At 51.6% G+C, this 16456-nt stretch overlaps 1 protein-coding gene across 2 annotated transcripts in view; it reads left to right on the top strand.

Moving 5' to 3' along the window:
* Positions 1-16456, top strand: part of ST3GAL2 (ST3 beta-galactoside alpha-2,3-sialyltransferase 2) — a 58508-nt gene that overhangs the window by 21253 nt on the left and 20799 nt on the right. For both annotated transcript variants that reach the window (XR_014059185.1, XM_081508754.1), the window contains exons 2-3: positions 10910-12252; positions 14524-14717. Coding sequence is in view for 1 of the 2 variants with exons in the window: in XM_081508754.1 (XP_081364880.1) it covers positions 11914-12252; positions 14524-14717 (533 nt within the window). In the remaining variant the exon portion in view is untranslated. The remainder of the gene's footprint in view (positions 1-10909; positions 12253-14523; positions 14718-16456) is intronic.

Below are 16456 nucleotides of genomic sequence, written 5' to 3'. Positions count from 1 at the left end.
AAAACTACCAGGTGGGGAGACTACCAGAGAAATAAAGAATTCAAAGAAATGACAGTTAGACTGACAGACAACATTTCATCAACGTTAAATGCCAGAGATAATAGAAGACTGTCTAAGGAAGCTGGAATTCTGTATTCAGCTCTCATTCAAGAGTGGGGTGAAAAAAAAAAGAGTGGGGTGAAAAAAAAAGAGTGGGGTGAAATAAAGATTTATGGACATGCTAAGACAGTTTTTAAAAATTTATTTTTTAACTGAAGGATAATTGCTTTACAGAATTTTGTAATTTTCTGTCAAACCTCAACATGAATCAGCCATAGGTGTACATATATCCCTTCCCTTTTGAAACTCCCTCCCATTTCCCTCCCCAGCTAAGACAGTTTTATCACCTGTAGATCGTGACTAAAAGAACCACCAAAGGTTTACTTTAGTAAGAAGAAAACTCAGGGGAAGGAGAAGATTGCTAGCACCAACATCAAGTACAGAAATTGACATAGTATGTTGATAAATTTATCTGAATGTATATTCAGATAATTCAGCCACTGACAGTGACTTAAACTCCAGAAAATATTTAATAAGCTTATGATGAGAAGTGTGGAGTTAGGGAGTTCCAGGGTTGGGGCAGTAGTCTACTGCTGCTGCTGCTGCTAAGTTGCTTTAGTCGTGTCCGACTCTGTGCGACCCCATAGATGGCAGCCCACCAGGCTCCACTGTCCCTGGGATTCTCCAGGCAAGAACACTGGAGTGGGTTGCCATTTCCTTCTCCAAGTAGTCTAATAGTGATATGAAAAACCCTGGGTAATTCCATTGTTCTGCTCTGCCATCTTAAGGGTGTAAGATCTTTCTCCTCATGGTTGAGAGATGGCTGCTACAGCTCCAGGTAGCATATCATCACCCTATAACTTCCCAAGCAGGGGGCTGCTAAGAAAAAGGAAGCTTTCTGGCCCCATGTCGCAGGGGCAGGTGTCACTCAGGCTTCAATAAAGTTGCGGCTGACAAAAAATAAATAAAAAAATAAAAAAAAAGGAAGCTTTCTAATGTGCCTCTTTTTTGGGAAGGAGAATCTTTCCAAGAAGGCCCCAGCAGATACTTCCTTACGTCTCATTGGCCTGAGCTGGTTCATCCCTACACTGGTTCCTGGTAAAAGGGAACAGGCTTACTGTGGTTGCCTGTCCAGGCTTGCCTGTCTTCTGGGACTGGGTTCTTTGCTGCCTGAGCCAAATCAGGACTCTGTTGGCAGGAACGAAGGGGGAGTGGCTGCTAGTAGGCAACCAACAGTGTCTGCCACAGATGGCAAAACACATAAACAGAGATTCTGTGTCTAGTTTGTTTTTTTTTAATTTTAAAGAAGGAAAACTAAAATTGTTGACCACATTAGCAAGAAAGAGTAAGGTAGAGTAAAGAAGGGAATACCATTCTTAAATTGCATCAGGTTTCTGCCTTGTTAAATAGAACAGTACTACTGAAAATCATAGACCTTGTTAGGAAAGTATATATATGCTAGCAATTTAAGATAGCCACTAAGAGAGGAAAGAAGAGGGATATAATTTCCAAGCCAGGAGGGTAAAAAGTGGTGGGAGTAGGGATAATGTGTCAATCCAACATGTCAGGAAAAGGAAAAAGAACTAAAGGAAAACTAGTAAAGAGAAAACAGTAACACAAGTCCAGATGCATCGGGGTAAAGGGTTATACTCAAGTGTTAAACAACTACCAGATGAAATGCAAATAAGGAGTGGTCTGGAGCCTGGAGAGACTGGTCAGTGGACACGGGCTTAACAGGAACCACCCTGGCCTTCGCCATACAAGTGGTTCTGTTCTTTAAATAACTTGTTTATTCCTTGTGCTATATTCTGGCCTCTCCTCAGTTATTTCTGTCTGGCTTTGCCTTGCTATTGAGATAGTATTGTTTTTCCAGACTGCTTCCTCCCTGCTGTAGATACGTATAACAAAGTCCTGGACTCCTTCCTGCCACAGGACACCAACATACCACACAGGGACTCCTTTAAGGGCAGGTGTGGTGCAGAGCCGGGACCCCACACCCACCATCCTCCTGCTCTGCCCTTTCCCCATGCTCCAGAGCTCAGCATCCCTCCCTTAGAGCCTGTTTCTTAGGGTGCACCATTGATCCTCTTGCAATGAAGACTGATGGTTTATTTCTCCAGGGCTTATTGGAAAGTTAGCCAGAATGACGACTATAGGCTAGAAGAGCTGTGTTAGCTCTTGCTTTCTGGTTTCCTGGTTGCCAAGTCTGGACAGCGTCAGCAGTCCTGGAGCTGAGATCTCAGACTGGACATCCAGTCAGAGTGAGGTGTCCTGCCGTAAAACAGGGGCTCCTGAAGCAGACGGGGCCTGAGGGGTTGTAACTAGGGAGCGAGGGGGCCTGAGTCACTAACTGAGGGGTCTGTGCCAGAGGCTGGTGCCAGTGTGTTGCAATGGATGACTTCAGGCAGCCAGGCATGCAGAGGTGAAGCTAGCAGTTCTCAGATCAAGGACGTGGGCTCCAGTTGAGTGTGAAGGAGGGGCTGTCAGGTCCCTTCCTCCGCATCTTGACCACCCCCCAGGGCATCTGCTGTTGCCACACCCAGGAGGCAGGTTCTGGGACACAGGGAGTGCTTTGGTGATTGTACCCCAGTAAATGGTTCTGGGAGACAGGGAGCGCTCTGGTGATTGTACCCGTCAGTGGGAAAGCCGCTCTGTAGGCAGTGAGAGCTTGTGGAGGGAGCACTGGCCTTGTAGCTGTCAGCCCTGGGATGGCATTAAAGCTCTGTCCCTCACTGCCTGGCTGACCTCGTTTGGCTGTCTTGGGACTTCTGTGAATACCGAATGAGAGACTGTGCCTGCGAATGCTCAGAAACGCAGAAAGCATCACACGTGAGTACTAATCTGCGGCGTGATGCCTTTCCACGGAGGCTCTGGGACACATCCTTAGGCCGTGTGTCACTGGGTGGAAAGAGCAAGCTTTATCAGAGTCTTGGGCTGGGATTTTCTTTCCTTCTGTCTACCCGCTCCAGCTTCAAGCAGCCTCCCTCCCCCCCAGCCTCTGCTCCTTATTTTGACGTTTCTTTTCTCTGCCTGCCAAGAAGATTGTGTTCAGCTGCGCTGGTCTGAGGCTGTGCTATCCTGTGCTTCATTAGGTTAATTCGATGGCTTGTCTCCTGGGAACTGACCAGAGACTGGCTCTAAAACCGCACTTGCCTCCAAAACCCAATTCCCACTGTTCTCCTTTGGGGCTGGCTTTGCTGCTCAGTCCCACATGCCTGCTTTTCCTTTCTTCCACCTGCAAGCTGGCCAGGGCCTCCTCTGACTTCTCTTGGTTCTTTCTATTGGTGTAATTGTTCAAGCTTGCATCCCCTGCTGGGTAGAAGGCTCTAGGGGAGACCAGCCGTTCCTCAAGGCTGCCCCTGACTTTCTGGATTCTGGTCGCCAGTTCCTCTGTTCAGCCTCAGCATCTTGAGTTCAGCTAGCCTTTCACGGGGGCATTTATCGTTAAACGGTCTCACCAGATTTGCTAACTTTGCGACCACAACCCTCTTGGACGACCCTAGCATTGCCTTACCTCCCACCAAATCCCCCTTGGTTCTGTCCTCTCTTAGAGGACTGCTTCTCCTCTGTCTCTGTGAATCTCCAACCCCAGCTGTGAAGGCGCAGCACTCCTGTGCCTGAGCTCGGGCACTTCACCTCCTGCTGGGCTGCTGAGCCCTGTCCCTGTGGGACTGGCTCCCCCACCCCCCCCACCCGCTGCCCATTCTGCTGCTCAGGACTTTGCCTCTCCATTAACCCCTTCTTCCTGCAGCATTAACTTCTCCCCCTACTGAACCATCCCCACCGGTATACAAGCATTCCACATCTCGCATTCCACTTTACCTCATGCCCGGTTTTTGGTAACACCTTTATTGAGATGTAACTCACATAAAGTTCACCCGTTTCAAGTGTACAGGTGAGTTGGTTTTAGTCTAGTCACATGGTTGTGCAATTTTAGGCCACAAACCATTTTAGAACATTTCATCATCCCGCTCACAGTCCCTCTGCACCTCCTCTAACCCCCAGCCCCAGGCAGTCACTGCTGCTGCTTCTGCTGCTGCTAAGTCGCTTCAGTCGTGTCCGACTCTGTGCAGCCCCATAGACCGCAGCCCACCAGGCTCCCCCATCCCTGGATTCTCCAGGCAAGAACACTGGAGTGGGTTGCCATTTCCTTCTCCAATGCATGAAAGTGAAAAGTGAAAGTGAAGTCACTCAGTCGTGTCCGACTCTTAGCGACCCCATGGACTGCAGCCTACCAGGCTCCTCCGTCCATGGGATTTTCCAGGCAAGAGTACTGGAGTGGGGTGCCATTGCCTTGCACTAATTGACTTTATTCTGGACATTTCCTGCAAATGGAATCACATCACAGATAGGCTTTTGTGTTGGGCATTTTTCACTTAGCACCATGTTTTCAAGGTTCATGCATGTAGCCTGTATCAGTGCTTTGTTTTTATGGCTAGGATTCCATTGTATGGATATTGGGCATTTTGTTTATTCATCAGTTGATGGAACCTTGAATTCTTTCTACTCTGGAGCTGATATGAATTCTTCTATAATCATTTGTATATGTGTTTTTATGTGGATATATATTTTCATTTCTCTTGAATTATAGATCTAAGATTAGAATTGCTGAGTCACATGGTAACTCTGTGTTTAACCTTTTGACTGCCAGACTGTTTTCCAAACTGGCTGCACCATTTCACATTCTCATCAGCAGTGTATGAGAGTTACAATTTCTCCATATCTTGTTATTATCTGCTAATAACAAGCTTGTTATTATCTGCCTTTTTTGACTATAGCCACCCTAGTGGGTGGTATCTGGTAGGATTTTTTAACCATCCTAACTTAAAAAAATTTTTTTTTTAATTTTTATTTATTTATTGGCTGTGCTGGGTCTTTGTTGTTGCATGGGGTGATCTCTAATTGCAAAGAGCGGAGTCCACTCTCTAGTTGCAATGCACAGGCTTCTCATTTCGAGGCTTCTCTTATTGCAGAGCATGGGCTCTGGGTTCCCAGGCTTCAGTACTTGTGGCCCATGGGCTCAGTAGTTGCAGCTCATGGGCTCCAGAGCACAGGCTTAATAGTTCTGGTACACGGGTTTAGCTGCTCCATGGCATGTGGAATCTTCCTGGCCTGGGGATCAAACCCGTGTCTCCTGCATTGGCAGGTGGTCTCTTCACTGCTGAGCCACCAGAGAAGCCCTGATTGTGGTTTCAAGATGTATTTCCCTGATAGCTAATGATGCTGAGCATCTTTTCCCCTGCATGTTGGCCGTTTCTCACCTAGTCAGGTGTTCACCCCTTCCATACCTCTGGATCAGCCATTGTGAAGGTCACTGCCAACAGCCTTCTCTTATCTGCGTCAGGCCTTCCCTCGATAATGTCTTCTGGTCCTGTAGTTTTAAAAATGAGCTATGCTCTGATGACTTTCGCTGTATCACTTCAGCTCTGACCTCATCCATGAGCTTTAAACATCTGCGTCCTGCTGCCTGTTGCCATTTCCACATGGATATTTAAAGGGCATCTCAGATTTTAACCTGTTGTAAACAGAACTCTTGTTGTTTTTTTTTCTTTTCTCTCACCCAAATCCATTTCTTTCCTGACTTTTCTGTATGAATGAATGGCACCCCCAACACCCTCCGTCTATCCGTACATCAGTTAAATCCTTCAGAAAACATCCAGCCACTCACCACCTCCACTGCCTAGGATATTGGCGTAGCTCCTCTCTGGTCCCCTGCTAGTCTTATGCAGCAACCAGAGTAGTCCCTTAGCAAAAAATGTTTTAACCTACAAAAAAAAAAAAATTAGATTTTATAATGAAATGTATCACACATTCAGAATAGTGTGTATCATATAAATTCCTTAAAGAATAAAAATTTAAAATACTCTGTTCTTCCTACCTGGAATAAAGAGTAATACGTTTCCCAGTACTTCTGAAGTCTCTAGGTCCTTCTTCTTTTTTGTTTTAGGCCCTTCTTATCTTACCTGTCTTCTTCCTCTCCAGGCAAACTCCCTGAATTTTTCATTGTTTCCCTGATTTTATCTGTTGTTTTATCATCTTTGTATAGAGGCTTAAACAATTTACTGCTTAGTGTTGCATACTTTTGAACTTTTCATGAATTCACACTATAACTATCCCTGACTTATTCTTTTTGCTCAGCATAATAGTCTTTTGGTCATATTCATCCCTGTTTATTTCTGAAACTGGAGTTCATTCATGTTTACCATATGACATGAATGGACCACAATTTATCCATCCTATTCTGATGGGCATTTGGGTTGTTGGCAGTTCTCAGCTATTAGCCAGTGCTGCCTTAAGCATTCATGTATGTCTCTTGGTACATATGTTCATGTGTATTTGGTTGTAGAAATGCCAGAGTTTACTACACACCCACAAGGATAACTAAAATTAAAAAGATAGAAGATACTCAGGCCATGAAACAAATGATGCTCTCATTCATTACTGGTGGAAACTTATGCTACAGCCACTCTGAAAAACTATTTGATCATTTCTGGTAAGGTTAAACATACTGGTATATGTACCCTATGACCCTATAATTCCACTCCCATGTATTTACCCCAAAGAAAGGAGAGTATGTGTCCACAAAATGACTTGTACAGAAAGGTCAGGGCTGTTTTACTCATAGCAACCAAAAATCGCAAACAACTCACTGTCCAAACTTGGATAAGAATAAACTACTGATACATACAACATGGATGAATCTCTAAAACACTGTTGAGCAAAAGAAGCCAGCCAGGCAGGAGTGTTTATATGAAGTTCACGAATCAAGTAAACCTAGTGTATGATGACAGGACTCAGCAGAATGGTAGAGCAGCAGATGATGGCCAGGAAGGGGCACAAGAGAGCTCCCTGGGCGTGGGGAGAGGGGGTGGGTGTGTGTGGCAATGCTGTATTTTATTCTGGGTGCTCACACACATGCACACATGGGTAAACATGCATTAAGCTCTACATCGAAAGGCTTCTGCATCTTACTGTTTGTGAATTAAACCTCAGTGGAAGAAATAGATTGTCCCAAGTAGGGCTAAGATTTTAGGGGAAAACGAAACAGTTGTCATGGTTCACCTTAAGCTTTATTTATTTATTTCTTGATGTGGACCATTTTTACAGTCTTTATTGAATTTGTTACAATATTTTGTCTGTTTTATGTTTCGGTTTTTTTGGCCTCGAAGCATATGGGATCTCAGCTCCCCAACCAGGGATTGAACCCACATCCCCTTCATTGGAAGGCAAAGTCTTAACCACTGGACCAGTCACCAGGGAAGTCCATGAACTTAAGCTTTAAATCAGCTTCATAGGACAAGCAGGCTGGACTCACCAGTTTTATAATTCATTGATTCCAAATATCCAGTCTTTGGGTGAGAAACTTCATCTCCACCCAAACCAGAGGAAGACTACAGTTAGTTGTTCAGAATATCTTCTCACACGGGACATCACAAAATAAATTAGCCCAGGACAAATGGGGGAACTGTCTAATCTCTCATCGTGTTCCCATGCCATATTTTCTATGAGAAAGCTCTTTTTAAATTTTTCTTCAAAAAAAAAAAAAATACTATTCATGTCCATGTTTTTTAAGTAATGCCAGATTAGCCTCCCAAATGTTGTACCATTTATTTTCTCACCAGTGGTGACTGAGTGTTCTTGATACTCTGTATCCTCTCTCAACTCTTGGTACTGTTGGTTTTTAAAAATTTGCTCCAAGGGCCCATTTTAAAATATAAATCAGGTCATGACACATCCCTCCCTTAAACCCACCCATTAGATTCGTAATAAATCGTAATCCTTTCAAAGCCCATTGTAACTGGGCCCCTCCTACTTTCCTCTCCAACACTCTCCCCTGTTTCACTGGCCTTGCCGTGTTTGTTTATTTAATGTTTGTTTATTATTTGGCTTCGCTGGGTCTTGGGCTCCCCTGGGGGCTCAGACGGTAAAGAATCTGCCTGCAATGCGGGAGACCTAGATTCTATCCCTGGGTTGGAAAGATCCCCTGAAAGACGGCATGGCAACCCACTCTAGTATTCTTGCCTGGAGAATCCCATGGACAGAGGAGCCTGGCAGGCTGCAGTCCATGGGGTGGCAAAGAGCCGGACCCGACTGAGCGCCAGGTCTTAGTTGCGGCATGGCACACAGGGTCTTCAGTCTTCCCTGCTGCATGTGGGACCTTAGTTCTCTGAGCAGGGATTGAACCGGGCCTCCTACATTGGGAGCGTGGAGTCAGCCTCTGGACCGCCAGGGAAGCCCCTCTTGCCATGATTTTAATGAGTCAGGCTGTTTCCTCCTTATGTCTTCTGTTCCCTCTCACGGCACCTGTAATTTCCATCATGGCATTTGTCATTCGCCTGCCTTTGTATTTGCACTGGACCGGAAGCTCCATGAGGACAGGATGTGTATGGACTGTCCCACACTAGCCCCCGACCCCTCCCTGCCTCCTTAAATATCTGTTGAATGAATAAACAAGCCAGCACCATCCAGGCGGCCCTGGAAGACTGGCCTTCCTTCTGAGGGCCCGAGAGGCAGGGGCTGGTGCCCAAGTGTGTGCCCTTCCCCTGACTTTTTGACACTGGTGTTGGCATGGGCTTAACGTAAAAGACCAGAGTAGCTGTTAAAGGGTCGAAATCAGAATTAGGCAGTGGCAACCAGAGGTCGTGGGTGTGCATAAAAGGGCTTAACCAGGCAACTTCTGGATTTGGAGTGCATGTCGATGACCTTTGGAAGGTTCTTGCTGCTTTAGCAACAGCCCCGCCCTGTGCCCCCAGTTGCCCTCAGCACTTGCTCCCACAAACAGCCCAGCCTTGGGATTCCCAGAGCAAGGGCTCTTCCTGGTGACTCGGCTTCTCTGCTCTTCCTAAACACAGTGACGAAACTGGGGCTTCTCTCCCTGACAAGCAGCCAGTTACCTCAGATGCCCGCTCTGTTAGGGCTCCAAGGAGTCACTGCAGCCCCAGCCTGGGAGCCTTCAGAGCCTCTGTTTCCTTCGGAGCCTCCTGTGCTATCTTCGGCTGGAGTCTACCTTCAGGGGCCACAGTGGGCCGCCCTCCAGAAACCAGGTCTCCCCAGCCTGACCCCTCGCTCCATCCCTTGCTCAGTCTGGAAAGTCACCGCCTCTCTGGCCGGTTGCCTCGTGGCCAGCTCTCAGCTCACACAGTGCTGGGAGCGGGACCCTGCAAACCCAAGTTCTTTTCCTTAGATGTTGGGTGTGAGCACACGGAGGCCCTGAGGAGACAACGAGCCGACTTCTGTTGATATTGACAGACTGCACAGCCAGCCACGGTGCCCGGAGAGGGTGCAAGAGACCCTCGGGCAGGAGCACATTGGACCAGTGTGGCTGGGCGTGGGGCTTAGAGCTGGGAGCCCTGCTGAGGCCTGTGGGCGAAGCTTCACCTTGGACCCTGGGAAGCCCAGCTTCTCTGTCTCCTTGTCTCTTACCCCTGAGCCTCTGGGCAGTTAAAGGAACTCGTGGGCTTCTTTCTACACCCTGGCCAGTCTCAGGCTTTGGAACCATGTAGAACGGAACTTAAATCTCAGTTCCACTCAGGAGGCTATGACCTTAGGCAAGTTCCTTCACGAGTGCGAGCATTGTTTCCCCATCTAGAATAATGTCTTCTCATTGGAACATGCTAGTTCCGCTCCCTGATGGCTTTGTGGTTTGGCGTGGCCCCAGAAATTTGAACTGCCATGAATGGAGGGGGTGGCAGAGGTTCTTGAACGTGAAGCCTGAGAGCCTTCTGTGCAGCAAAGGACCTGGGAGGGCTGGCTGGGGTGGAGCTCCCAGTGAGCAGCTGTGGTCACAGGGGCCAGGTCAGAACCAGGGCGGGCGGGATTTGGAGAGGAGCTGGTGGAGACAGGCCGGCCACGGGGACTAAGTGCTCCCCACGGCGTGGAGTCAGGCCTGGGGCTCCACTCCCAGCCTCGTCCTCACCCTCGCCGTGGCTCCCGAGCCCATGGCGTGGATCCACACATCAACCTGCCGCCTCTTCTCACTCGCGCAGGGCCTCAGGCTGCCAGTACCCCAGGGGCCCTGGCATTTATTCCATAACCTGCAGATGAAGGCAGCTGTCTAGAGGGCTGAGCGGGGACCCCAGCGTCCTGTCACGGTCAGGCTCTCTCTCTGACACCAGAGCTGGAAGGAGTGTTAACGATTCACCCATCTAACCCAGGACCCCCGCATCTGTAGCCCATGCTGGGGAGAGAGGAGGGCCAATCCCAGGGCCCAGGCCGGCTGCACCCCTCACTGTGGGGGATGCTCCATCTCTTCTCAGGGGTCCATAGCACCCAGGCTGGGGAGGTCATATTTGCAGTCCCCTGTGATCTTTCCTCTGGGTCGTTTTCTCTTAAGTTTCACCTGAAATTAACCTCCTATAGCTGGAATAGGAGCTTCCTAAACCTGGCTTTTGCAGGTACTCATTTTCTGGCTCTAGGGAAATCACTTTCCATCCTTGTTGTTGAAGTGTCCAAGTGTTAGTTGCTCAGTCATGTCTGACTTTTTATGATCCTATGGACAGTAGCCCGCCTGGCTCTTCTGTCCATTGGATTCTCCAGGCAAGAATACGGGAGTGGGTTGCCATTTCCTTCTCCAGGGGCTCTTCCCGACCCAGGGATCAAACTCCGCTCTCCTTCATCGCAGGCAGAATCTTTACTGTCTGAGCCACCTCTGGCTCGTAGTGAGGATGGCGGGCTGCTCTAGTCCTGTGACGGCAAGTTAAGGAGCAGAGCACGAGGCTGTCTGCACTGGGAGGGAGGAGCCCTCCTTTGTCTGCCCTTTGGTTAAGGGGCCGGCTCCTCCCACTGGGGGCGGGGCTAGGGGGTGTGTGTCTGTGTGTGTGTGTATGTGCGCGATCTGTCTGCATGTTATTTTTCCTCTCTGTGATTTCAGAGTCACGCTGCGGCAGCCTGGTGCCTGACAAGTGAGAGAAACCTGCCAGGGGATTACTGCTCACTCAGGGCAGGACAGAGGCCTCTGGAGCGGGGATGGGCAGGGCAGCCTCCAAGCCTGGGCCCGCAGCACCAAGACAGAGGCCTGGGCCCCGGCCTGGAGCTCGATACGCGCCCGCTTGGTTGCCCCAGGTGGCACTCAAAGCAACACTTTTCTGAGAAGCGTGTGGTCGCAAGCCCCAAAGGACCGCACAGCAGGAGCTGGAGCTCGGCCACCCTTGCACAACTAGGACCATCAGGAGAAAGGACTGGCGCCTCAGGGAAGTAGGAAGGTAGAACTGAACGGCAAGAGGACCTTGTCCCTGAAGAGTTTACTGGCACCCAGAGAGCTTCCTGAGTCTCTTCTCTCCAGATCAGGCTCGGTTCCCTTTTCTCCCCCGGCAGAGGCTTTGGGCCCAGAGAGCGGAAGACTTCATGACCTTCGGCTGCTGGAAGCCCACGTGCTCTCTTCTGTGACTGGGGTTCAAGGGCTTCCCTGCTGTGGGGGACGAGGGGCCGCCTCAGCATCTGCTCATGAACCACAGGGACCCTGAATGCTCCAGACTGGATCGTTTCAAGCCGCCAAAGAGGGGGACCCCCAGAGCTGGCAGCCAGCAACCCCAAGGGACTAGAGGGCTGGGATGGACTGACCTCCCCTTTGCCGGGGCTCCAGGAGCAGCAGAGCCTCTGTGGCCCAGCTAGTGGCAGACGGAGCTGATGAAGCCGTGAGCAGGGCTGGCGGCCGGGACAGGAGCTGCTGCTGCCGCCGGACTCTCCTGGCGCCGAGGGCACATGCACGGGCCCCTGCCACAGTCTCTGCTCGGCACCCGCCTGCATGTCCTTTACACGTGGTGCCAAAGCACTCAGGCTGCGCTGTAGCTGGCCTGTCGGCGGGCTGGGGAAGGAGTGGCTGCGGTGAGGCCCACCTGCCACCAGCCTGAGGGCCCGCTCCTGGGGCGCCGCACCATGAAGTGCTCGCTGCGGGTGTGGTTCCTCTCCGCGGCCTTCGTGCTGGTGTTCATCATGTCGCTGCTCTTCACCTACTCCCACCACAGCACGGCCACTCTGCCCTACCTGGACTCGGGCGCCCTGGACGGGGCCCCCCGGGTGAAGCTGGTGCCGGGCTATGCTGGCCTGCAGCGCCTCAGCAAGGAGGGGCTGGCTGGCAAGAGCTGCGCCTGTCGCCGCTGCATGGGCGACGCGGGTGCCTCGGAGTGGTTTGACAGCCACTTCAACAGCAACATCTCCCCCGTCTGGACTCGGGAGAACATGGACCTGCCCCCGGACGTCCAGAGGTGGTGGATGGTGAGAAAGCCGTGGCCTTGGCTGCCTCCTCTCTGGGGTCTGTCCCCTCCATTTAGGAGACCCCCTGAGGGCCCAGACCCCCGGAGGGCCCCCTCTGGGATTTGGGCCATCTGTCTTCCGGCCCTCTTTGGACCCTTCACTGGACCAGAGCCGGCCAGCAGGGGCACAGAGTGTGAAGGGTAGAGCAAGCTTTGGCCGGGAAGGGGCGAGAACTCACATTTCCTTGTGCCTGTAGAGGCTAGAGAGAGACCAGAAATGCCTGCTGGGTCAAGGAAGTAAAATAAACAGGAGAGGCGGGTCCCCTGGGAGAAGATGTTGAGAAGTGAGGCCCATGGCAACAGGAAGGCCTGCCCTTCAGAAAGCGGGCAGCCGCTCAGCTTCAGTGCTTGTTGCCATGCTGGCCGCTTCCTCATTTGTAAATGTCTGCCCCAAATAATTTGAAACACCGTTCCCTTCACTTGGTTCTCTCTACTTGCTAGTAAAGATTTTCTCCTGGGTTAGGATAAGAAAGCATCATCAGATCCTTTGGGGGCTGAGGAGAAGGGGAGGAGAGGAAGGGACCAGGGTCCCCACGCCTCGCTGCTCTTCTGGATCCTGTCACCTCTTTGCTGCTTCAGCTCCCTCCCCTCCTCTCCTCCTCCCTTCCTCCTCAGGCTCCGCCAGGGCCATCTGGTCTCCACACATGTCAGCAGTGGCTCCGTGTCAGTCCCTAACCCGGGGCCCGCAGGCTGCCGGCCCTTCCTGCTGAGGGACTTGGGAGGTACTGCATGCTCCCTGGTTTCCTCAGATAACCCTCCTCTTACATTTAGGGCAGCTGTGAGAATGAGCTCGAGCGATCAGGCTTATCAGAGCAAGTCACAGATCCTGCTCCTGGCCTGGACTGTCAGAGCCCCCGAGGAGGGGGAGTCTACAGGGCAGGATCTACCAAGACCCACACAGACCCTTCCCGTGACAACCTGGAGCCCTCGAAGGGTCCTGCCTGTTCCTCATAGTCACAGCCTTCATTTTGTGGGGAAATCCAGGTTCTGAGAGTGCACAGGGCTTGCCCAAGGGCATAGGTCTCAGAGGTGGCCACGAAGGGCCAGAACAGGCCTCTGGGCAGCGATGGACTGAGAAGGCCGCCCAGGCCCCCCTGCCTACAGGGATGAAACTCAGAGCTGTCTAAACCCTAGAAGCCACTTCTCTGGTGCTCCCCACAGTCACCCCCTTTTGCTGTGAACTTAGAATTTCTTATTTCAGAGCTAAGTTTCCTCTCCACACTGAGTCCCTGTTCTTGTGCTCAGGGGCCCTTCCTGTGCTCAGGGAAGCAGGCCCACCATCCCCTTCCTGCTTTCTCTCCCCTGAGCAGCTCCTATGCAGCCGCAAACCTGCAGTGTTATGGCTCGGACCACAGAGCACACACGCTAAAGCCCTTAGAGATGGTGGCCCGGGGGTTGAGTCCAGCTCAGTGTTCTAAAGCTGTTTGCCTTAATTGCCATCGTTTAGGAATCAGAAAATTTCACATGAGATCTGTATTTTCAGGTTTTCTTGAAAAATTACAAAATCTGGTCCCTCTCAACAGTCCCACAAGGCAACAGTTGGCTGAAGTCACCCCTTTTGATGGAGGCTCCTGTTTGCGATAGGCCCCACCTGCCTCTTCACTCCTGTGTGTTACCTGTCTGCACTGTGGGCGTTTAAGTGCTGCCCTGGCCTCATTTTACAGTCTTCAAAATCACTGGCGGTGAGAGGGGCGGGGGACCAGTTTCTTTCCAGCTCTTCTGACTCTGTGCCCTTTTGCCTTTTCCCCAGGGCTAAGGGCTCCACATCTCCCCTGGATCTTGCCTGGAGCTTCGGGCTGAGTCCCAGGGGCGCCCCCTGCAGTCTGACTGGGAATGAGTCCCTGAAGCTCCCTGAGACTTTGCTCATTGACTGCATTCAGAATGACTCTAGAGCAGCTGCCCCTGAGAGGACCGCAAAGCAGGGGCCTCTCTACTTTGTGGCACAGGCCTGCAAACCCCCGAAGAACAGGCTGAATAGCACCTTGACCCCTGAGTCCGACCAATATTGCAGAGCTGCTCCTGAGAGCAGGGCACTGGTCTGGACACCGCTCTGTTGTTGAGTGACGGGAGGGTCCTCACTGCTCAGGGAGGATTCTCGCCCCACCATAGTAGAAGACCTGTGCAGCTTGGACCCTGGAGGCTGAAGGCAGCGAGGGGGAGCAGGCGAGAGTTGCCTCCTGCTCACTCCACCCTCCCTGCTCCCCCCTTTCTTTTTTTTCCCTCTCCTCCACAGATGCTGCAGCCGCAGTTCAAGTCACACAATACCAACGAGGTGCTGGAGAAGCTGTTCCAGATAGTGCCAGGCGAGAACCCCTACCGGTTCCGGAACCCCCGCCAGTGCCGGCGCTGCGCCGTGGTGGGCAACTCGGGCAACCTGCGGGGCTCTGGCTATGGGCCAGACGTGGACGGTCACAACTTCATCATGAGGTGAGTCCAAGGGAGCCCGAGGCTGGATACAGGACAAGCCTCCAGGAGGGGGCACTGGCCTCCTTGGCCTTGCCCAGCTGTGGGAGGAATTGCCAGCTGCTGGGGGTCCTGGAGGGCCTTGATACCCAGAATCTTCCATGACAAGCTCAAGTTTCTTGCTTTTGTTTCTGAGGTGAATTTATTGTTGTTCAGTCTCTCAGTCGTGTTCAATTCTTTGCGACCCCACGGACTGCAGCATGCCAGGCTTCCCCCTCCTTCACCATCTCCCGGAGCTTGTTCAAACTCAGGTCCATTGAGTTGGTGATGCCATCCAACCATCTTGTTCTCTGTGGATAAAGAGATGTAATTCCCATTCTAAACTTTGCTTGAGGCCCGCACTCAGTTTCCAACTCTGAATACCTCTGGAGAGAGCTAAAATCAGACTCCTGGCTGAGGTCTTGTGAAAACTCCCACCAGAAGCCCTTTCACCTGTCTGGTCCCCTTAGCTGCTGGACCAGGAGTGTGGGCCCCAAACAGCTGTGGGATCCCTCTGGCAGACTGATAGAAGAGGGGTGTCCTGGGCAGAAAAAGGAGCTGCTGGTGCCTGCTCTGGGCCCTCATCCCTGACCCTTGACCTTTTTGCATTTAGACTGGGCTCATTCCCTCCACTGGAGAAGGAAATGGCAACCTACTCCAGCGTTCTTGCCTGGAGAATCCCAGGGATGGGGGAGCCTGGTGGGCTGCCATCTATGGGGTCGCACAGAGTCGGACACGACTGAAGTGACTTAGCAGCAGCAGCATTCCTTCCACAGACATATGAGCTCAGCCTCAAAGAGAAGAGAAGGATTGGGAGGGCATGCATTCCAGACAAAGACACAGAGCAGGGAGCCTGGGCAGGGGAGTAGGGACTAGAGACAGACTTGTGACCCGGATGCGGGCTGCTGTGCTGCCCCTGAACTTCTGTGTTCTCCCCCTTCCCCCCCAGACGTGGGGGCAGGAAATGCCACATGGGGGATCCTTCCATCTCACTCCTGGGTGGAGGGAGGGCCCGGAGAATAAAGATACTGAAAATGCCAGTTTTCACTAAGCATCTCTTAGGATGAGCATTGAGAAAGACCAGGTTTCACAGGAGGCGGAAGGAAGGGCTTTGTTTTAGAAACTGTTGCTGTCTCCATAGCAACACCAAGGCAGCAATATGTCTCTGAGGCTTTCCACAGTCCTTGCAAAACCTTTCTCATGTTAAGAGTGTTGGGGGTGGGGGAGAGACGGGGATGCTAGGAGTGAAGAGGGTAGGGGAGAGAGGGATGCTAAGAGTGGTGAGGGTGGGAGAGAGGGGGGGATGCTAAGAGTGGGGGGGTGGGGGGAGGCTAAGAGTGGGGGTGGAGAAGGGGTATGCTAAGAATGGAGGGGGAGGGGGGATGCTATGAGTGGGGGGGAGAGAAGGGGGGATGCTAAGAGTGGGGGCAGAGAGGGGATGCTAAGAGTGGGGGGGAGAGAAGGGGGGATGCTAAGAGTGGGGGGCAGAGAAGGGATGCTAAGAGTGGAGGGGAGAGAAGGGGGGATGCTAAGAGTGGGGGGCAGAGAGGGGATGCTAAGAGTGGGGGGGAGAGAAGGGGGGATGCTAAGAGTGGGGGGCAGAGAGGGGATGCTAAGAGTGGGGGGGAGAGAAGGGGGGATGCTAAGGGGGGGAGGGGATGCTAAGAGTGGGGGGAGAGAAGAGGGGATGCTAAGAGTGGGGGGGAGAGAAGGGGGGATGCAAA

The sequence above is a fragment of the Giraffa tippelskirchi genome, chromosome 7, assembly GCF_054371585.1.
Source record: "Giraffa tippelskirchi isolate mGirTip1 chromosome 7, T2T-mGirTip1v1.2.pri, whole genome shotgun sequence".
NCBI classification, from domain to species: domain Eukaryota; kingdom Metazoa; phylum Chordata; class Mammalia; order Artiodactyla; family Giraffidae; genus Giraffa; species Giraffa tippelskirchi.
The sequence above is the reverse complement of the archived record's forward strand: the minus strand, read 5'-3'. Positions and strand labels throughout refer to the sequence as shown.